This window comes from Sus scrofa, chromosome X (genome assembly GCF_000003025.6).
Source record: "Sus scrofa isolate TJ Tabasco breed Duroc chromosome X, Sscrofa11.1, whole genome shotgun sequence".
Taxonomy (NCBI): Eukaryota; Metazoa; Chordata; class Mammalia; order Artiodactyla; family Suidae; genus Sus; species Sus scrofa.
The window spans coordinates 61,754,929-61,778,730 of record NC_010461.5 but is presented as its reverse complement, the minus strand read 5'-3'; the positions used below and the strand labels follow the sequence as shown (position 1 = coordinate 61,778,730).

The window sequence follows — 23,802 nt, the reverse complement described above, 5'->3', positions numbered from 1 at the left end:
ACACCACAACAATGTGGGATCTGAGCCATGTCTGCAACCTATACACAGCTCATGCAATGCTGGATCCTTAACCCACTGTTAAGCCAGGGATCAAACCAGCGTATCATGGATGCTAGTTGGGTTCATTAACCGCTGAGCCATGACAGGAACTCCTTCTGCCATTTTTTGATTGAATTGTTTGTTTTTTTTGGTAATGGCTTCAGGAGGTGTTTATATATTTTTGAGATTAATCTCTTGTCAGTCACTTCATTTGCAAATATTTTCTCACATTCTGTGGGTTTCTTTTCATTTTCTTTAGGGTTCCTTTGCTGTGCAAAACTTTAAGTTTGGGAGTTCCTGTCATGCCTCATTGTTAATGAACCCTGACTTGCAATAGTGAGGATGCAGCTTTGATCCTGGCCTCGCTCAGTGGGTTAAGGATCCAGCATTGTTGTTTCTGTGTGTAGGTTGAGATGCAGCTGGATCTGTGTTAGTGAGCTGTGGAGTAGGTTGCAGATCGCTCAATCCGCATTGCTTGACTATGCATAGACCTGCCACAGTTCCATTCAACCCTAGCTGGGATTCCTATTCTAGCGTAGCCCAAACACACAACACACACACACAACACACACACACACACACACACACACAAAACCTGAGTTAATTAGGTTCCGTTTGTTATTTTGTTTATTGTCATTACTCTGGGAGGTTGATCTGAGAAGATATTGCTGTGGTTTTGTAGGAGAGTGTTTGGCCTATGTTTTCCTCTACGAGTTTTATAGTATCCAGTCTTAATTTTAGGTCTTTATTTGTATATATATTGGGATGTTCTTATTTCATTCTTTTACTTGTAGCTGTCCAGTTTTCCCAGCAGCACTTATTGAAGGGGCTGTCTTTTCTCCATTGTATTGTCTTGCCTCCTTGTCATAGATTAGTTGGCTTTACATGTGTGGGTTAATTTGGCTCTCTATCCTGTTCCTTTGATGTATATTTACGTGGTTTTTTTTTTTTTTTTTTTTTTTTTTTGCGTGCCAGATCATACTGTTTTGATGACTGTAGTTTTTATATAGTCTGAAGACAGGGAACCTGATTCTTCTAAGCTCCATTTGTCTTTTCTCAGGATGCTTTGGCTATCTGGGTCTTTTGTGATTCCAAACAAACTAAAATATTTGTTCTAGTTCTGAGAAAAATTTCCATGGTAATTTGATAGGGGGATTGCATTAAATCTGTAGATTTGCCTGGGTAATATATTCATTTGACAATATTAATTCTTCCAACCAGGAGCATGGTATATCTTTCCATCCGTTTATCATCTTTGATTATTTATCAGCATCTTATGGTTTAGAGTACAGGTCTTTTTGTCTCTTTAGGTAGGTTTATTACTAGGTATTTATTCTTTTTGATGTGATGGTAAAGGGGATTTTTCCCTAATTTCGTTCTGATCTTTCATTGTTAGTGTATAGAAATGCCGTTGATTTCTGTGTATTAATTTTGTATCTTGCAACTTTACCAAATTCGTTGATGTGGTCTAACAGTTTTCTGGTTAGAAATTTCTCAATAGGATTTTCTAAATTAGCATTATAGGATTAGGATTTTCTAAATATAGCATCACATCATCATCAAACAGTGATAGTTTTACTTCTTCCTTTCCAATTTGGATTCCTTTATTTCTTTTTATTCTCTGATGTCTGTGACTAGGACTTCCAAAATTATGTTGAAGAGTAGTGGTGAGAGCGACTTCTTGTCAGTGGGAATTCTTTCAGCTTTTTAATATTGAGAATGGTGTTAGCTGTGGGTTTGTCATACATGGTATTTTTAATGTTGAGGTAGGTTCCCTCTATGCCACTTTCTGGAGGGTCTTATCAGAAATTGGTGTTGGATTTTGTCAGAAGCCTTTTCTGCATCTTTTGAGAGAATCACATGGTTTTTATCCTTTGGTTTGTTAATGTGGTGTATCCCACTGATTGATTAGAGTATATTGAAAAATGCTTCATCCCTGGGATAAATCCCACTTAATCATGGTGTATGATCCTTTTAATGTATTGCTGGATTCGGTTTGCTAGTATTTTGTTGAGGATTTTTGTATCTATGTTCATTTGGATATTGACCTGTAATTTTCTTTTTGTGGTATCTTTGATTTTGGTATGAGGGTGATGGTGGCCTCATAGAATGAGTTTGGGAGTGTTCCTTCCTCTGCAAGTTTTTGGAATAGTTTCAGAAGGATAGCGTTAGCTCTTCTCTAAATGTTTGATAGAATTCGCCTATGAAGCCATCTGGTCCTGGACTTTTGTTTGTTGGAAGTTTTTATTTATTTACTATTTTTGTCTTTTTGGCATTTCTTGGGCCACTTCCATGGCATATGGAGGTTCCCAGGCTAGGGGTCTAATCGGAGCTGTAGCTGCCAGCCCACGCCAGAGCCACAGCAACGCAGGATCCGAGCTGCGTCTGCAACCTACACCATAGCTCACGGCAACGTCGGATCGTCAACCCACTGAGCAAGGGCAGGGATCGAACCCGCAACCTCATGGTCCTAGTCAGATTCGTTAACCACTGCACCACGACGGGAACTCCTGTTGCAAGTTTTTAAATCATAGTTTCAGTATTTGTGATTGGTCTGTTTGTCTTTTCTATTTCATCTTGGTTTGGTCTTGGAAGATTGTACTTTCCTAAGAATTTGTCCCTTCTAGCTTGTCCATTTTATTGATGTATAGCTGCTTGTAGTAGTCTCTTATAATCTTTTGTATTTCTGTGATGTTCATTGTAACTTCTCCTTTTTCATTCTCATTTTACTGATTTGAATTTTCTCTTTTTTTCTTGATGAGTATGGCTATGGGTTTATCATTTTGTTCATCTTTTCAATGAACCAGGTTTTAGTTTTATTCATCTTTCTTTGTTTTTCTTCATTTCTAGTTCCTTTATTTCCCCTCTGATCTTTATGATTTCTTTCCTTCTGCTAACTTTGGGTTTTGTCTGTTCTTCTCTGTCTAGTTGCTTTGAGTGTAAGGTTAGGTTGTTTATTTGAGATTTTTCTTGTTTTCTGAGGTAAGCTTGTATTGCTGTAAACTTCTCTCTTAGAACTGCTTTGCTGCATCCCATAGTTTTGGATTCTTGTTTCTTTGTTGTCATCTGCTTTTAGGTGTTTTTTAATTTCCTCTTGATTTGTTCAATGATTCGTTTTTTTGTTGTTGTTGTTGTTTGTTTTTTTTTTTTGCTTTTTAGGGCCATAGTTCCCAGGCTAGGGGTCAAATCAGAGCTATAGCTGCTGCCTAGACCACAACCACAGCAATGCAGGATCCGAGCTGCGTCTGCCACTTATACCACAGCTCATAACAATGCCAGATTCTTGACCGCTGAGCGAGGCCAAGGATCGAACCGACAATTTCATGGTTCATAGTTGGATTCGTTCCGCTGTGCTAGTAGCATGTTGTTTAGTCTTCACGTGTTTGTGTTTTTTGCAGTTTTTTTCTTGTTGTTGATTTCCACTCATATAGCTTTGTGGCCAGATATGATTTCAATTTTCTTTACTTTGCCAAGGCTTGATTTGTGGTCCAGAATGTGATCTATCCTAGAGAATGTTCTGTGTGCACTTGAAAAGAGTGTGTATTTTGCTGCTTTTGGATGGAATATTCTATAAATATCTATTAAGTCCATATGGTCTAATGGATATTTTAAGGCCTGTGTTTCCTTTTTGGTTTTCTGTCTCAATGATCTGTCCATTGCTGTAAGTGGGGTGTTGAAGTCCCCCACTATTATTGTGTTATTGTTAATTTCTCCTTTTAAGGTTGTGAGCAGTTGCCGTATATATTGAGGTGATCACTATATTGAGTGTATATATATATTTACAGTTGTTATATCTTCTTGGCTTGATTCTTTGACCATTATGTAATTTCTTTCTTTGTCTCTTATAATATTCTTTAAGTTCTCTTTGGTCTGATATGGGTATTGCTACTCCAGCTTTCTTTTGTTTTCTGTTTGCATGGAATATTTTCTTCTAACTTTTGGTAGCCTGTTTGCTGATGGGTGGGGCTGTGTTCCTTCCCTGTTTGTTGTTTGGTATAAGCCTTCTCAGCCCTGATGGGTGGGGCTAGATTTTTCCAGAATGGCCACCTCTAGAGGAGTTCAGTCTGATGAGTATTCCAAGGCCTTTGTCTCCAGTGTCACCACCTGTTTTCCCAAGAGATCCTCCAGGAACCGCAGGCAGGTCTGACCCAGATTCTGTGGAGTCTCTGCTTTGCACTGTGACCCAGTGCATAGCACAGAAATTCCTGTGTGCACCTTTTAAGAGTCACGTCCCCGTTTCCCCGTCCCATGGAGCTCTTGCACACAAGCAGTACTGCTCCTCAATGCCAAATGCTCTGGGAGCTCCTCCTTCTAATGTAAATACCCAGGTGTTAGAACCTGATGTGAAGTTCAGAACTCTCACTCTTGTGGGTGAGCCTGTATGATATAGTTACTTTCCAGTCTATTGGCTTCCCACCCTGCAGGTATGGCATTCCTTATATTGTATATTATCCCTCCTACTGTCTTGATGTGGCCTCCTCTTTGTATTTTGGTGTAGTATATCTTTTTGGATAGTTTCCAGTCATTTTTTTTTTAAAGTGGCTGCACCTTCGGCATATGGATGTTGCCAAGATAGGAGTAGAGCCATAGTCACTGTAGAAGCAGCACCGAGTAGTTACGCTGCGAGCCACACGGGAAGTCCTCCAGTCAATTTTTTTGAAGATTGTTCAGCAGTTGGTTTTACTTTTGTTGTTTTCATAAGAGAAGTTGAGTTCTAGTCCTTCCATTCTGCCATCTTAGTCCCTGATACCCCATGAGTGGATTTTAAGACTTGTTTCGCTCTCTCCTTCTGGATATGCTGAGTAAGCTTGTAACTTCATTGCTTCTGATATCCTCCTTGTGACTAAGATTGAACCAACAGAAAACTGAGCATTTGGTCCAAGAAAGCAGTATATGAAGACCCTGACCTCTCCTCCTCCTACAGACACAACAAATCTACAGCTACTTAAAGACCAGTTCTTCCTGCATAAGGTCTGAGAGCTAATTAAATAGCTTCTGCACAATACACAATACAAGGACCACATAGAGGTTGGTCGGAGAGACAGACACAGTATCAATGGGAACCCACTTCAATGCGGTGTACTATAGTAGGAAGGAATATCATCAATGGGTAGGAAAGAATATCATTAAGGAGCCTGTGTTCAGGCTTGCCTGCCCTGGGGCACAGAGCTAAAAAATAGTGGTTTAAAGGGGATCTAGATTTTGCATGAAGGAAATCCACTTGCTAAACCTGTAGAGTGTCTTCTAAATGGGCAGGGAGCTTCTGGAATTTTTTCTGGCTTTGAAAATGCTAGAGAGCACCACTTTTTGCATGTCCCCTTCATGGTGATGGCATGAATGGGAATGCAGTCCAGGTTCTCTAGATGGCCTTTCAAGGCCGTTTGAGTATATCCCTGGCCCACACAAGCTATAGCAGCCTCGCCACACAGCCCGAGTGTTGTGTGCCACAGAAGCACACCGGCCCTTGATTTAGGCTCCTGTTTGCATGCCAAAGCTGTCTGGAATATGCAAACTACATAGGGGATACTCTCAACTGAGGCTGTGCCTTCAAGACCATGAGAAGAACTTGTTTTGCCTGATTTATAGAAATAAACACAAGCCAAATGGAGAGAGGGGTATGTTCCAAATGAAGAAGATAAAGCTGCAGAAAATATCTTAATGAAATAAGTAATTTACCTGATTAAAGTGTTCAAAGAAATGGTTGTAGATATGCTTACCAAACTAGGGAGAATGGAGGAACACAGAATTTCAGCAAAGAGTTAGAGAATGTAAGAAAAACCCATCAGAACTGAAGAACACAATAATTGAAATGAAAAGTATACTAGAGGAAATTAACAGCAGATTAGATGATTCAGTAGAACACGGTGATCTGGAAGATAGAATAGTATAAATCACCTAATCAGAACGGAAAAAAAGAATTAAAAAATGAGGAGACTTTAAGGGATCTCTGGACAGCATCAGAAGTACTAACATTCTCATAGTAGGGGGTCTCAGCTGGAGAAAAGAGAAGAGAAGGAACAGAAAATGTACTTAAAGCAATAATGGCTGAAAACTTTCCTAATCTGGGGAAGGAAACATACATCTAGGGACAGGTAGCACAGAGAGTCCCAAACAAGATGAACGCAAAGAGATCCATGCCAAGACATATTTAATTAAACGGCAAAAGATAAAGAGGGAATTTTAAGGTCAGCAAGAGAAAAACAACTAATCATATACAAAGAAAACCCTGTAAGAATTTTGGCTGATTTTTCAGTAGAAACTGTGCAGATCAGAAGAGGGTGGCACTATATATTTAAAGTACTCAAAGTAAAAAATTTCCAGCCAAGAATACTCTACCTAACAAAGTTATCATTCAGAACTGAAGGAGAGGTAGAGTTTCTTTCGAAGATAACCAAAACCACCAACTGCACTCCTGGGCATTTATCCCAGAGAAATGAAAATTTATGTTGACATAGAAACCTGTATATGAATGTTAACCTGCAGCTTTGTTTGTAATAGCCCCAATTTTGGATCATATCAGGCATCTTTTAACAGGGAAATGGGTAAACAGGCTATTGTACATCCATACAGTAGAACACTACATTGCAATAAAAAGGAAAGAAATACTGACACATGCAACTAACTGGATGAATCTCAAGGGAATTATCCTAAATGAAACAAATCTATCAAGGGAATTATCCTAAATGAAACAAATCTAATCTCAAAATATCATATTCTATATGATTCCGTCTGTAGAACATGTTTAAAATGAAAAAAAAGAAAAAAAAGAAATGGAGGACAGATCAGTGAATTCCAAGTGTTGGCACAGATAGGAGTAGGGGTAGGATGTTGAGCACGATTATAAAAGAGCAAGGTGAGGAATTTGTATGTTGACTCTAGTGCAGATTGGCCTTTTAAAAATTGTAGATCCATTTGGGAAGTATTGCCGTCTTAACATTATCTTCCATTTCATGAACATGTAGTGTTTTACCATTGATTTAAATTTTTAATTTCTTTCAATGATATTTTGTAGTTTTTAGAGTATAAGAGACAGTTTAAGTTTTTAAATTCTTTACAACTTATTCCTAAACACTTTGTTCTTTTTGATACTATTATAAATGAATTTTTAAATTTTATTTCAGATTATCCTTTGCAAGTGTATGAAAATACAATTAATTTTTTTTGTCTTTTTGTCTTTCTAGGGCCGCACCCGTGGCATATGGAGGTTCCCAGGCTTAGGGGTCTAATCGGAGCTGTAGCTGCCAGCCTACACCACAGCCACAACAACGCCAGACCTGAGCCGCGTGTATGACCTACACCACAGCTCATGGCAACACCGAATCCTTGACCCGCTGAGCAAGTCTAGGGATCAAACCTGCAACCTCATGGTTGCTAGTCGGATTTGTTTCTACTGCGCCATGATGGGAACTCCACAATTGTTTGTTGTATATTTTTCTCTTATCCCTCAACCTTTGTGAACTCATTTATTAGTTCTGATGTTTTTTAGTGAATTCCTTAGAATTTTCCATTTATAAGATAGTGTTTTCTCCAGAGACAGTTTTACTTCCTCCTTTTCAATCTGGTTGCCCATTATTTCTTTTCTCTTGCTTTCTTGCTCTGGCTAGAATCTCCATTACAAAGTTGAATGGAAGAGGCAAGTATGATGATATCATCTGTGGGTATTTTGTAGATAGTTGAGGAAGTTGCCTTTGTTAGTATTTATTTTTTTGAACAGTTTTAGGTCTACAGAAAAATTAGTGGAAAGCACAAAAATTTTCTATGTATGCATCTGCAGACATGCAGAGCCTCCCCCACTGTTAATATCCTGTTCTACAGTTGTACATTTGCTACATTTGATGAATAAATGACAAGTCATTGTAATACAAAACCCATAGTTTGTGTTAGATTTCACTCTTGTACATTCTAGGGATTTTTGACAAAAGTATAATGACATCTATCATTGTAGTATCAAACAGGTTAGTTTCATTGCACTAAAAATCGTCTTCATTCTAACCATCCTCCACTCCCCCTCAAGCCTCTGGAAACCATTGATCTTTATACCCTCTCTATAAAGAGAGAGAATGTCATTTGGTTGGATTCCTAAGTATGTAGCCTTTTCAGATTGGCTTCTTTCACATAGTAATATGGAAAAGTAGCTGGACAACTTTGCGTTTCTACCAGCAGTGAATGATAGTTCCTGTTGTTCTACATCCTTAGCAACATTTAGTGCTGTCAGTGTTCTATATTTTGTCCATTCTAATAGGTGTGTGGTATTACCTTATGGTTTTATTCTATTTTATTTATTTATTTTTTTGTCACTCAGAAGTTGCCAGGGCAAGCCAGGGACCATTCCTGCACCAGAGTTGTAAACTAGCCATAGTAGTAACAGTGCTAGATCCTTAACCCACTGAGACACCATGGAACTCCTATCTTATTGCATTAATTTCCGCTTTCCTAATGACATATCGATGTGGAGCATCTTCTCACGGCTCATTTTCCATCTGCATATCTTCTTTGGTAAAATGTCTTCAGATCTTTTGCCTGTATTTTGTTTCTTTTTGGCTGTGCCTATGGCACGTGGAAGTTCCCAGGCCAGGGATTGAACCCATGCCACAGCAGCAACTGTGCCACTGCAGTGACAATGCCCGATAGTTAACCTGCTGCACCACAAGGGAACTAATTTTTGCCTGTTTTTAATCATGTTATTTACTTTACTATTGAGATTTAAGAGTGTTTTTTTTTTTTTTTTTTTTTTTTTTTTTTTTTTTTTGGTGTTTTTGCCTTTTCTAGGGCTGCTTCCTGTGGCATATGGAGGTTCTCAGGCTAGGGGTCAAATTGGAGCTGTAGCCACCAGCCTACGCCAGAGCCACAGCAACGCAGGATCCAAGCCCCATCTGCGACCTACACCACAGCTCACGGCAACGCCGGATCCTTAACCCACTGAGCAAGGCCAAGGATCGAACCTGCAACCTCATGGTTCCTAGTCGGATTCGTTAACCACTGCGCCACGACGGGAACTCTGGGAGTTCTTTATATATATTTAGATAACTCTTGATTAGATATATCTTCTGCATATATTTTCTCCCAATCTTTAGCAGAAAGACATGTGTTTCATTCATTTGAAGTTTCTGGCATTTTATTATGGACTTTTACATCTATATTCGTAAGTGATATTGGCCTGTAGATTTCTCTTTTTGTGGTATCTTTTCTGGTTTGGTTTGACACTAGTCTCATTAAATAAGTTGGGATGTGTTCCCTTCTTTTCTTCCTAGGAGAGTTTGTGAAAAATTGGCGTTTTTTTTTTTTTTTTTTTTAAATATTTGGTATAATTTGGCGGTGAAACCATCTAGACCTTTCCTTTTCTTTGTGGGTAGTTTTTAATTACTAATTCAGTCTTTTCAGTTCTAGGTTTATTCAAATTGCCTATTTAGTTTTGAGTCACCTGCAGTAGTCTGTATGTATTTAGGAATTTGTCCATTTCATTTAGCATATCTAATTTTTGGCATACAATTGTTCATTATATTTATTTATTTATTTTTGGTCTTTTTGCCATTTCTTGGGCTGCTCCCGTGGCATATGGAGGTTCCCAGGCTAGGGGTCTAATCGGAGCTATAGCCACCGGCCTACACCAGAGCCATAGCAACGCAGGATCCGAGCCGCTTCTGCAACCTACACCACAGCTCACGGCAATGCTGGATTGTCAACCCACTGAGCAAGGGCAGAGATCGAACCCGTAACCTCATGGTTCCTAGTCGGATTCGTTAACCACTGCGCCACGACGGGAACTCCTGTTAATTATATTTATAATCTTTTTATTTCTTATAAGTAGTGACGTCCCCTCATTAATTTCTTTTTTTTTTTTTTTGTCTTTTGTCTTTTTGTTGTTGTTGTTGTTGCTATTGCTATTTCTTGGGTCGCTCCCGCGGCATATGGAGGTTCCCAGGCTAGGGGTCTAATGGGAGCTGTAGCTGCCAGCCTACGCCAGAGCCACAGCATCGCGGGATCCGAGCCGCGTCTGCAACCTACACCACAGCTCACGGCAACGCCAGATCTTTAACCCACTGAGCAAGGGCAGGGACCGAACCCGCAACCTCATGGTTCCTAGTCGGATTCGTTAACCACTGCGCCACAATGGGAACTCCCATTAATTTCTTATTCTAGTAATTTGAGTCTTGTCTCTCTTTTTTTCTTGGTCCACATAGCCTAAGGTTTTAAAAAATTTTGTTCATCTTTTCAGAGAACTTATTTTGACTTTTTTTTCTTTTCTCTGTTTCATTTCTGCTCTAATCATTAATCTTTATCATTTCTTTCCCTGTTTCCTCAAGGTTTAGTCTGCTGTTATTTTTTTAGTGTCTTGGTAAAGGAAAATACAATTACTATTTTCTGTTTTTTAGGGCCTCACCTGCAGTATAAGGAAGTTCCTGGGCTGGTGGTCGAATTGGAGCTGTAGCCGCTGGCCTACACCACAGCCACAGCAATGCAGGATCTGAGCTGTGTCTGTGACCTACATCACTGTTTACAGCAATGCTGGAACCTTAACCCACTGAGCAAGACCAGGGATCAAACCCTGGATACTAGTCAGTTTCGTTTCTGCTGAGCCATGATGGGAACTCTGAAAATATAATTTATTAATAGTGGTTTTTTTTTTTTTTTTTTTTTTTTTTTTTGTCTTTGCCTTTTCTAGGGCTGCTCCCTTGGCACATGGAGGTTCCCAGGCTAGGGGTCTAATCAGAGCTGTACCACCAGCCTACGCCAGAGCCACAGCAATGCGGGATCTGAGCTGCATCTGCAGCCTACACCACAGCTCACGGCAATGCTGGATCCTTAACTCACTGAGCAAGGCCAGGGATTGAACCCACAACCTCATGGTTCCCAGTCGGATTTGTTAATCACTGTGCCATGACGGGATCTCTGTGGTTTTATTTTTAGTAGAAGATGGAATTGAACTTAAATTTTCTTTTTTCAAAAAAATTTTAAAAATTTTGATAGGACGTGGTTTGATATCAAACTACTCTTTTTAGAAAAGATTATGCTTTTTAAGAAAAGGTTAGTGTGTTTCAAAAGAGAATGATCGTAGTCAGAAAACTCTTCTATAAATATTTTAATGTGAGTAAAGTACTACCAGTACTGCCATACTACATAGATTGAAAAATGATTTCATGGAATTATAGGAATTGGTATTCTCTTTGATAATGTACTGAAGAGATAACTAATGTGTTTATTTTTTCTCTTTTAAGATAAAATCAGTGGTTCTGGAAATAACTCTGAAATGATGGAAAACAGCAGGGAAGAGGTAAGAATAATCTGAAGCATTTAAAAGATATTTATTAATAGCAATAAACCAACTAGAGTATGTCATCAGTTTGCTTTGATTCAATACATGTATAATACATGCATGTGTTTGTTTTTACTGTTATACACAAGTATTATTATGATACTTCATTCATTTTAGGTAGTTGTCTACTTTTTGATGATGTTCATTGTTTTTGTTATTGTTGTGATTTGCTTCAGCAGTATAGCTCAAGTCAGACAACTAAAGGCTTGCTAGCAGATAGGTATTTGAATGCAGCAGTGGTGCTCAAGGTGGTTGTTATGGGCATAACTCCATGGTTTTGAGCTCTCTCAAAACTGGATATTAAGAGTCCTTTAAGTAGTATTATGGGAACTCATCCTGAGGTCCTTCACTTGGTACTCCAGCTTATACATGATTTTAGCATTCTTTCTACCTAGTGTAGAAAATTGAATCCGATAAAATATACTGAGTATATTGGCAAAGTAAAGATAAATTTAGTATCTCAAAGGAAATTATAGAAGGTAATCTGTGCCATAGGATAGAGAAAATGATACATTTTTAGATCCTTACAAATTTCTACCTCTGTTGGCATCTGATTACCTCCAAACTTTGTTTTGTCTTTCTTGGCCTAGGCCAAGATTATGATACAGCAGTGTATCATCTCCTATACCTCAAAATTCAGCAGTAACAATTTAATGAAAAAATTAATCCTAAATTAAGGAAACCTTGAGTAAATTAGAATTGGTTTTTGAAATTCCTTTTAGAAAAATATTTTAGGCATGTAAGTTATATCTCATTCTATCACTATGTTGGAGATCTTGGTATAGGGAAATAGTTAATTATAGGGCTGTTTCTTTGAGAGTTTTACTCACCTTTGTATTTATTTCTCACATTTAGGGAGCTAGCTCTTCAGAAAAATCCAAATCATCAGGATCATCACGATCAAAGAGGTTGGTTGATGTTGAAGGGAAAAAAGTTACTTTTCAGGTTCTTTCATTTTCTTTATCTTAGAGTAATCTTTTTGTCTAAACTTTAAGCATTCTTGTTCTAAGAAACTATTTATATATATATATATATATATATATTTTTTAAAAATGGACATTATAGTATAATGAATCATCTTGTATTGGGGGATTTATTATTTATTATAATTTAGTGGCCTTTGCAATATGTAGATAATTTCTTTCAGATAATATATATGCTTTATAAAAAGGAGAAAAGTGGAAACAAAATATTGAATGCTTCATGAGGCAATATGGGTTTTTTAGGGTTATATGAAATAGTCTGGAATGGGAAGTGGTAGCCATCATAATTGAGGAAGTTATAAGGAGGTCAAAGAGTGGTAAAAGTACCTTTCTGTGTTAAATTGTCAAAGTGAATTGTACATAAAGACTGGCATTTCTGAGCATAGTGTAATGAATAATATACTGTGGAGTATAGTTTTAATTAGAAGATTGCAGTTAATTTTATTGGACTTTTTTTTCCAACCAGTGAGACTGTCTCAATAATTATAGCTTGTTTGTTATTAACTTATTCCGTAAAGTAGTGATTCTCAAATAGGAGTTCCCTTCACAATCCCCCTCATAGCTTTTTCAGAACGTTATGCACCAGTCTCACACCACACCTACAGAGTCGTAATATTCAGTTATATGGTACAGAAATGGTTGTTTCCCTAGGTGATTCTACTCTGTATCCCTGCTCAAGTAAACATGTTATTTTTGTTCTTTGGATTTTTTCAAATTATCAGAATTGTCCATAATTCTATGGCCTTAAATCTTTCATAGGAAACCTTCAATTGTAACAAAGTATGTAGAATCTGATGATGAAAAACCTTTGGATGAAGCTGTAAATGAAGATGCTTCTAATGAAAATTCAGAAAATGATATTACTATGCAAAGCTTGCCAAAAGGTAAAGTGTATTAATTTTTATATGAAGTTAAAAGTTGAAATGTATTTTTAAGTGCCATTATTATAAAATTAGAACCTGATTACTATTAATTGTTTATGAAGGACCAAACCTGGCACTTTAATAGTGATGGTGTGGTAATGTGTTAGTGTGGTAACGATAATATATGGTGTTGAGGTTAATAATTTAGAATGTTCAGTCAGTTTTGAAAAGAAAAAAAAATATTTTCTCTTTCTGCTGGGTTTTAGAAAAGGGATTTTAGTTTCCAAATTATTCTTGAACATGGAAGTTGGTTTAAAAAGTTTTGGTTTGGTAAATTTTAATGTTCTTGCTTTATAGAAAAACGTAATGAATACTCTGAAAACTTCTTAAAAAACATTTAGAGTCTACTTTAGTCATATTGTGTCTTTAAATTCCCTAAGACTCAAAGCTGAAGTTACCTATTACATTTAAGTATATTTCTTGTAATTATCTCTTTTAAAATGCCTTGTCAGGAGTTCCTGTCGTGGTGCAGTGGTTAACGAATCCGACTAGGAACCATGAGGTTGAGGGTTCGATCCTTGCCCTTGCTCAGTGGGTTAAGGATCCGGCGTTGCCGTGAGCTGTGGTGTAGGTTGCAGACGCGGCTTGGATCCCACGTTGTTGTGGCTCTGGCGTAGGCTGGCAGCTACAGCTCCCATTAGACCCCTAGCCTGGGAACCTCCATATGCTGCGGGAGCGGCTGAAGAAATGTCAAAAAGACAAAAAAAAAAAAAAAAAAAAATGCCTTGTCATATTTCCTCCAAACTCTTGCATTTCTAACCTTAAAATTTCATTGGTTAGATTGGGGCCAGGGCAGGGGTGTGGAGGGAAGCCAGTTGAGACTTGGACTTTTCATAGCCCAAGTCTGAGAGCGGTATGATTATATATAATGAGAGAATGACAAAGGTCTTGGTAATTTCATGTTTCAGAATCAAAAGTTTAGATTTTTTTCTTTATTGAATAATATGTTTAAGGGTCTCAGCAGATTTTTCAAATTTATTCTCACAGATCATTTATAGCAATGTTTATTTACTACCTTTGTTTTCTATCTATACTTATGTTTATGTGATGCTTTTTTGATTTTAGAAGTTTTAAAAAATGGTGAGTAGGAGGATATAACATTGCTTGACTAGGACCAAATAGGAGTTACAATAGATGAGAAATGAAATGAGGAAAAGAAATGAATGAGAGAAGGAAAATTGATGGGCCTACCATTTACTTGATTTTGAAAATCTTCTGTAACATTTATATGTGATGGTTTTAGTGGCCTAGGGTAGAAATAACTAGCATGGGAGTCTGAGTCCCATAGGCAGTTATGTTTGAATTGTTACATTCTCAGTGATTATCACTGGGAGTTCTTATGATGTCCACTGGGTGAGCTAAGGACTAGGAATTCCAATCTTTCTTTAAATGATACTGTGGAAGAAAGTTAGTATGGGATGTTAATAACCTGAGCTAAGGGTAATTCTCTCCCACCAAACCAAAAATAAGACCTGTTTCATAAGACCTGTTTAAGTTTGGTTGATTATAATTATTGTTATAATACTATATTTAGTATGCATAAGCACCAGATTTTCAAAAAATTAACTCATTTAATCCTCAAAACAATGCTGTAAGGTAGTTATTGTTTCTACTTGTAGCGATGAACAAATTCAGAGCTCAAGGAACTTTTTCAGCTTTAAATTGAGATGCTAAGATTTGAACCCAAGTCTGCCTGAGTCCAAAGCTAGTGAGTGCTCTTTCCACTCTGCTGCTTTGCTTCCATTTAGAGAAGAATCTTCAGAAAGAAACCTATTTTTTGAGTTAATATTTAGTTTTTTTTTCAAATGCCTCTTAGAGTATATATGTGAAATGGTTGTTGTGAATAAATTTTTTTTGTGTGTGTGGAGATTATTTATATTTACTAGTTTGTAGAAACTCAATTCTTTGTGCCTTATTTCCTCCCCTTTTTTCAGAAACCCAGAAATTCATAACTAGATGCTATACTTTGCTAAAACCTGCTTGCTGCATAACATAGGCCCATGTTTCAGGGAGACAGCTTCTGACAACTACCAGTGTTTTTTTTTTTGCTTATTTTTTAGGGCTGCACCTGCAGCATATGAAGTTCCCACGCTTTAGGTCAAATTGGTGCTATAGCTGCCAGCCTATGCCACAGCCACAGCAACATGGGATCCAAGCTACGTCTGCGACCTACTCCACAGCTCAATGCAACACCGGATCCTTAACACACTGAGCGAGGCCAGGGATCGAACCTGTATCCTCATGGATACTAGTTGGGTTCATAACCTGTTGAGCCACAATGGGAACTCCCAACTACCAGGTTTTACAGTCGGCTCTCCATATCCGTGGGTTTGGAATCCACAGGTTCAGCCAACTGCAGATCAAAAATATTTGGGGAAAAAGTTTCTGGAAAGTTCCAAAAAGCAAAACTTAAGTTTGTCATGTGCTGGCAACTATTTACATAATGTTTACATTGTATTAGGTATTATAAGTAATCTGGAGGTGATGTAAAGTATACAGGAGGATGTACGAAGATTATATGCAAATACTATATATCATTTTATATAAAGGACTTGAGCATCTATGGGTTTTGGTATCCAAAGGGTCCTGGAACAAATTCCCCATGAATACCGAGGGATGACTGTACTTTCTTAGTAATTGTCAGTAATGCCCAATTGTTAAACCCAGCAATGTAGGTAAATGTGAGACCTGGACCCTTTTTACTATGCTCCTGCTTTATTTGCTCTTGAGAGATTAAAATGAAAACTTAAATTAGCAACCTCTCTCCTCAATTAACATGTTCTATGGCTAAGAAAGTACATTCTTTCTAAAATATTTCCATAGGGACCAGAAGTTGTTCTCATTCTGCAATTTATTATTATAGCATTTGATCTTAAGTATCTTAAGGCATTCTATTTAAACACTTTACGGACTTTTCAGGGTACTGAAACTTTGATGTTACTGTTTAGGAAATGCCACAGAACAGGTATAGCACTAGTAAGTAGCAGGATTAACTTCTCACATTGTTCTCCAATATCCTCCCCCAAACAATACAAAACAACCCATGAAAATATTTTTCTACATTTATAATTTGGCTTAGCAGAATAGGATATTTTTTTAAAATTTCTCTTCTGATCATTTTATTTTATAAACTATGGAACTTAGTGTGGATGTTCATATTCAGAACAGCTTTTGTGATAGACACTCTAAAAACTAAGAACTGGGCTAAGGCTTTCTACTTTATTCACACATCTCTGTTATAATCAGTTCATAATGCTGCCCCGATTTTTATGAACTATATTCCAACAAGTTGACACCTGGCCCTTTTACTATTTCCCTGTTTTATTCTTGAGAGGTCCTATACAAGTATCGAAAGCTTGAAGAAACAAAACTATGTACCAGCAATGTTGGCTTTATCTGAACTGAAGTCTTGTACTTCACTTGCACATTTAATATGTGTAATGGTTTTTTAAATGAAATCATTCTAGGTACAGTGATTGTACAACCAGAGCCAGTGCTGAATGAAGACAAAGATGATTTTAAAGGGCCTGAATTTAGAAGCAGAAGTAAAATGAAAACTGAAAATCTCAAAAAACGCGGAGGTAAATACAAGTGAAAATGAAAACATGAGTTTAAATTGCTGTTTATGACCATATTGGAAAATCTGATGTGCTTACTAAAAATACCTCCACTTTTCTGCCCATTGTTTATTAAAAGCACTACTTAAAAATAACTTCTGTTTCTCTCTGAGCTCTGAAGCAGAAAAGGTTAAACACCATTTATCAAAATGCCTTTGCCTTCAGTGGCTATTAATTTATCTCAAGAAGCTAAGTATTTCCTTCTTACACATGTTAGTTCTGTAATGCTTATATGCCAGAATACCATGTGTTCCCTTTCACCTCAAAAGAATTTTAGATTTGTTCAAAATCTTTCCTGTGGCCTTCAGGTTACTTTATACATATCTAAAACATTGTTTCACAGAGTGATGGACATCTGCATTAGTGTCATGTGGGGTGCTTATTAAAAATGCAAGTCCCTTGACTCCACTCATAACAGTTTAGAATTTCTGGGGGTGATGTCAAGACTGTGCCCCAGTTCTTATATGCGTTAAGGTCAGAGATCTTTTGATCTAAGGATAGCAGTGCAGAGATGAGTAGGAAGAAGGGAACTAGAGCTAGTAACCTTCCCTTCATCTGTCTGAGCCTCTTCTTCCTTTGTCTGTCTACCTTTACTTAAACACACATCCATCGGCTAATCATCCATAGAAAGTTAGCATGAGGAAGATTCATTTAGAATTTAGGACAGTGGAGTATGTGTCCCACTTGTTTGTGTGTGACTTTAAAATAGTGCCTATGTGTGTTTTGGGCAGGTGAACAGAGCGGGAATCTATTGCTAAAAAAGGAATGAATTTCTGGAACATAGAGCATAACACCAAATTTCTAAATAGAAGTGCAGTGGAAGTGTGTCTGCTTAATATTATGTTAATTGTGAAATTATAGCATAGTTCTGGGTGAAATTTTGTGTAGATTTTAATTTCAGTTCTATGTGATATCTAGTTGGTACTAATAAAATATATCTGTATTTATAATATATACACATATTATAAATATATTTAGTACCACTTTGTATGTATGTATATGTGTGTCTGTATCATTTTTCAGATTCAATAATTCATTAGGTTGTTGGAGAAAATCAAGAAAATGTTGCTTAGGCTTTTGTCCAGAAGGGGGTGATCTACTCCTTTCAAGCATATGGAAGATTTATTGAGAATCTAATTGTTAGTAGGGAAACTGCTATTGCAGCAACAGAGGTCACCAAAGCTAAGTGATATTCTTGAAATAAGAGAATCTGCAAGTAGAAGGTGATGCTAAGGACCAGTAACAAGAGTTTCTCACTTCTGATTATGGGTCCTCTAAAGAAGACAAATAACTAAGTGTACTGCATTGTATCAAAATTAATATCTAATTGGTGTCTTTTGGGGAGGGATCTGGAGCAGTCAGTGTCTGAAGTTTCAATAAGGCTGAAAGGAGAATAAAAAAGAACCACAGTTATTGGGGAGGGTGTTTTTAGTGCCACTTTGCTATGCTGCTGGTATTTGGTCTGAGCCGATATGTTCCTAGAACATTTTTTTGAGTATTCTGTGTAAAAAGAATGTTTATATTGTGCTTAAGGGAATATGTATGTTTATAGCTGTATAATAACACTTAAATCTTTTATGTTAATTTTTGTCTTAATGATTTACTACATCTTTAAGCTGTCCGAATTCACACAGGAAATTTAACCATGTTTATTTATATACACATGTACGAATAAACTAGCGATCTGAGGTATTGAATTGCTAGTTAATATTCAGACTTTCTAGGAAAGTTAGTTCTAAAATTGAAGCCTTGGAAGTTCCCTTGTGGTGCAGTGGGTTAAGGACTTGGCATTGCCGCAGCTGTTGTGCAGGTTGCAACTGCAGTGCGGTTTCGATCCCTGTCTGGGGCACTTCCATATGCCACAGGTGTGGCCAGAAAAAAAAATAAGTAAAATAAAATTGAAATCTAATTTAGGAAACTGTGAAGAAGGTAAACTTTATATATACACAAAATAAACATATTGATTTGAAACAAAATTAAACACAAAGATAAAGCTATGTTGACCATTTCAGGAGCTTTTTTTTTTTTTTTTTTAACGGTCACACCTGGAAGTTCCTGGGCCAGGGATTGAATCGGAGCTGCAGCTGAGGCCACAGCCACAGCAACACCAGATCAGACCTGTATCTGCGACCTATGGCAATGCAGGATTCTTAACCCACTGATTGAGGCCAGGGATTGAACCTGCATCCTCACAGAGACAATGTCAGATTTTTAACCCACTGAGCCACAATGGAAACCCTAGGAGGCATTTGTTTTTAAAATACCATAGCCTATTTTGACTTCCTTTCCCTAGTTTGTTAGAAAACCTATTTTACACCTAACTTTTCTATATGGCAGGATAGTTTTGTCTTCTCTTCAAACTGATAAAATGTGTTGAGCTCAGAAATGAAAATACCTCTTTTTCATTCACACACGATAGCTATTATAATCATTAAGATATTTCATAACTAAAAATAATTTAAAACATAAACATGTAGAAACAAGTATGTAAAGTTACATTTCAGCATTTTACAATATTTGTTTCAGCTGTCAAATAAAAATGTTGGTTTATTCTTACTCTTATCCATTTCTCCTCCCACACCTCAGGTTATGATTATCCTGAAATTCGTGTGCATGTGTGTGTTTGTTGTTTCCATGAATGTTTTTATATTTTTAATTTACATATATTTATTCATAAAGTATTTATTTTTCATTAAAATATACAAAGTAGTATCCTGTGTATATCCTTTTGCAACATTGCTTATTCAACATCGATTTTGAAGTGTATTCATATCAGTAAATGTGTAATCTAGTTTTTATTTTTCATTCTTCTGTAGAATACATTTTATGAATAAACCATTGTCCATTTCCTAAATGTGAAATTATTTCCAGTTTTTCTAATTTGCTAATTAGTACCTCACTGAACATCCTTTATATGGTTCCTTGTGCACATATGGGAGAAATTCTCCAAAGGATCACCTAATTTTTAAAAATTCTTGGGTGATATATATGTGCAAAAGCTCTAGTTTTTTTTAACCTTCTTAGTTTATCTGAATGTGATCATTATTTATGAAAAAGCACACTGTATATTTATGTTAAAAGAAATACACAATGTATGATACATAAGATCAGATACTAATACAGGACAGTATGACTTAAAGTGTTAACACCTTATATAGTAAATCTTCAGATTCCCTGTATTTTCTGGAAAAGTATGATGGCGCCCTTACACCTTGGTATAACTTTTTTAACTTATACAAATAAAAAAAAGTCTGTGATTAATTTGGGTCCATGGTGCTTTGGACCTTAAAGCTAAAAAAAACACAAAATAGAAAATTAAAAGGTGACAAATGTATATGTTGTTTTGTCTTTTATTTAGGGGTAGAGACAGTTTTTTTTCCCCCTTTTTTTAAAAAGTCATCTTCCCCCCCCCCTTTTTTTGTGAATGCAGGCATTTTCAGTGGCCTCTTTTGAATCATAATATACCATCTTATTTGGATCAAAGTCTTGGTTGTACATTAGAATCATCTGTAAAACTTAAAAGTGTCCAGGAGATTCCCATTCAGTGTGTTAGGGGTGCGAATGGCTATAACTATTTTTAAAAGATTCTTTGGGTGATTCTAATGCTCAGCTGAGATTGTGAAGTACTGTGCAAAACTAGGGATGAGGATGAGGCAGTAGAGATTCCATTTATTCTTGTAGGTTATTAGGTTATCTTCAATCTGTTTTTCTGCAAACATTGTGGAATGAGGCTCTGTCAAAACCCAGTCATTTTGAGGTTTTGCTGCCAAGATAGATATACCTGCAAATCTTACTTGTCCTTATTTGGAAATAGTAGACAGTGCTGATATGGAGTGGACAGTGGAATAGACATAGAAAAAAGGCAGGTTAATGGGGACTGTGGATAGTATGGAAGTAAATCTTAGGAAGGAAATTGGTGATATAAAGTTAACAGGTTTTCACATACTATATTGAAAGGATCTGTGTAGACAATTCCATTTTGAGAATAAAAACTTTTTGGCATACCTGTCTTAGGTATAGGGTTACAAAAGAGTCTATGCCATTTATTTGTAAAGCAATACCAAAATGAAAAAAGAGCTCTTGACCCCTATTTTTAGAACTTCTTTTATGGAGTCTCTTCATGTTATATCAAATTGTGATATAACATGAATCTTGTAAAAGGGAACAAGTTTGCTCTGGAATTTGCCATGGTTGTCATAATTTTAGTAAGTCCATAAAATCATTAACCTTTTTACTTACTTTTGTCCAAAACATCATTTTCCCAAGGATTCTGAGGTGTTTAATTGCCAATGCAAATGTTGGGAGATGCTGACTAAAGAATATATATCTTTTTGTATGTATGTATATGTGTGAATAATGATCATTCCTTTCTTCTAGAAGATGGGCTTCATGGGATTGTAAGCTGCACAGCTTGTGGACAACAGGTCAATCATTTTCAGAAAGATTCCATTTATAGACATCCTTCACTGCAAGTACTTATTTGTAAGGTATGTAATGATCTGTTGATAATTAATTCCACAAATATTTGAATGCTTAACATGAGTCAGACTTTTGATGCACAGTGATGAAGACAGAAATGGTCTCTGCCTTTGGAGGGCTTATATAGTAGTGGAGAAGACAGATATGAAAAGCCCAATAAGTGCTATTATAGGGGAGATACTGTGTAATATGAAAATACACAGGAAGCCTTTGTAATTTGGAGTTGAGTCGGGGGAGCTTTGTAATGGAGATGATATAGCTGATATCTGAAATATAAATAGGAATTAGTTTGGTAAAGTGGGATTGGTTTATCATATTCTAGGCCAGAAGCAACATAGGTTTCAAAGGCTCGTAGGTGAGGGTGAGCGTGGTATGTTGGAAAACTGGAGTATGTGTGTGTACACATGTAATGTTTTATAACCTTCCCTCTTATGTACCCTAATTGCCCAAATCTAAATTTTCTGTGTGGAGCTGTGTTTTGACATAATTTGATGATAATAGAATAAAAAATGTTTCCTAGATATTTGAAGATAGTTTTAAAAGTCTGTATAATACCTTGGAGTTAATTTGTAATTATCTATAATATCAAGGTTATCATTTCACCATCTCATATTACTACTGCTAAAATTAATCCAGTGTTTGTTTCCCATTAAAACACCTCCTTGAATTGCTGGGGCAGTCCTCACTTCCCTTAGAGTTCTAGTTCTAGATCTTGTATGGATTTTTGATATAGACCTACTTAAATGTACTAAATTTACTTCCTGTTTTTAGTAGATTGTATCATTCCTTTCCTTTAATTCAGTTTAGCCAGGAGCCTATCTAGTGTACACATCATAGCTTCTAGTTTTAAATTGTGACAGTTTAAGGTTTTTTTTTTTTTTTGGCTTTTTAGGGCTGCACCCATGGCATATGGAAGTTCCTAGGCTAGGGGTCCAATTTGAGCTGCAGCTGCTGGCCTACACTACAGCTACAACAATGTAGAATCTGAGCTGTGTCTGCAACCTACACCACAGCTCACAGCAATGACGGAACCTTAACTCACTGAGTGAGGCAAGGAAACCTGCATCCTCATGGATACTAGTCGGGCTCATTAACTGCTGAGCCATAACGGGAACTCCCAGTGACAGCTTAATTTGTATCATTGGATTTGTAACATGCATTCCTTTTCTCTATTGTTATATATGTGATTATTTTTTTTTCTGAAGGGCCAGTCTGTTGAGCCTAGCCTGTTTCAGTAATCTGTAGTTTTCATCAGTGGGTATGGAACCTTCCCTTTTCTTCAGTCACAGTGAAAAGGAATTTCAAGTCAGTCAGATCTGGATTTCAGTACTAGTTTTGCCTCTTCCAGTATTAGGACTTTAGGAGATTTATTTACATATTAATAAATCAAAGCTTTCTCTATCAAATTGGGCAGTATTATCTTCTACCTTGCATAATAGGTATTTGAGATTTAAAGATAGTGTAGGTTAATGTAGGATAAGGTTGCTCAGCTGTACACATAGTAGCTATTTATACATGGTGACAGTTAAGTTATTATTAAGTAGCAACAAATCTAATACATTTTTTTTGGACTGCCCCTTGGTATAGGGAGTTCCTGGGCCAGGAATCAGATTTGAGCCATAGTTGTGACCTAAGTTGCAACTGCAGCAATGTTGGATCCTCTAACCCACTGTGCCAGGCCAGGATTGAACCTATGTCCTAGCACTGCAGAGATGCCACTGATCCTGTCGTGCCACAGTGGGAACTCCTAATACATTTTTATGTAGAGCTACTAAAGCTAGTCATATGAGATCAGAAAGCTGGAGTTCCCGTTGTGGCGCAGTGGTTGACGAGTCCGACTGGGAACCATGAGGTTGCGGGTTTGGTCCCTGCGCTTGCTCAGTGGGTTGACGATCCGGCGTTGCCGTGAGCTGTGGTGGAGGTTGCAGATGCGGCTCGGATCCCGCGTTGCTGTGGCTCTGGCGTAGGCTGGCGGCTACAGCTCTGATGGGACCCCTCACCTGGGAACCTCCATATGCCGCGGGAGTGGCCAGGAAATGGCAGAAAGACAAAAAAAAAACCAAAAAAAAAAACAAAAAAAAATTAAAAAAAAAAGTTGCTTTACCAAAATCTTTTATAAACTTTTATATAAGGAATATTGGTATTTGATGAAATCTAATAGTATGGGTAGCATGGTGTTTCTGTTTTGATTCTGTAAAACACATGCACACATACATACATATACATTCTCTTTACTTTTTTCATGACTTAACAACGTTTTTCTCCTTTATGAATGTTGACAATTTTGAATAAATTTCTCCTTTCCCTTTTCTTTTAATAGAATTGCTTTAAATATTACATGAGTGATGATATTAGCCGTGACTCAGATGGAATGGATGAACAGTGTAGGTAGGTAATAAATCAAGATGAACTAAAATTCAGTGTTGTCTACTTTTTGAGGGGAAATT

General features: G+C 36.9%; 1 protein-coding gene across 11 annotated transcripts in view; it reads left to right on the top strand.

Annotated features, from left to right (window-relative positions):
• The window catches only part of ATRX (ATRX, chromatin remodeler), a 288,314-nt gene that overhangs the window by 93,611 nt on the left and 170,901 nt on the right, over window positions 1-23,802 (top strand). For 6 of the 11 annotated variants that reach the window (XM_021080083.1, XM_021080086.1, XM_021080080.1 and 3 more), the window contains 6 exons: window positions 11,256-11,311; window positions 12,209-12,261; window positions 13,096-13,220; window positions 16,727-16,840; window positions 21,254-21,363; window positions 23,676-23,743. In XM_021080083.1, coding sequence (XP_020935742.1) covers window positions 11,256-11,311; window positions 12,209-12,261; window positions 13,096-13,220; window positions 16,727-16,840; window positions 21,254-21,363; window positions 23,676-23,743 — 526 coding nt within the window. The remainder of the gene's footprint in view (window positions 1-11,255; window positions 11,312-12,208; window positions 12,262-13,095; window positions 13,221-16,726; window positions 16,841-21,253; window positions 21,364-23,675; window positions 23,744-23,802) is intronic. The other 5 variants (XM_003360375.5, XM_021080087.1, XM_021080089.1 and 2 more) reach the window with 3 other exon arrangements.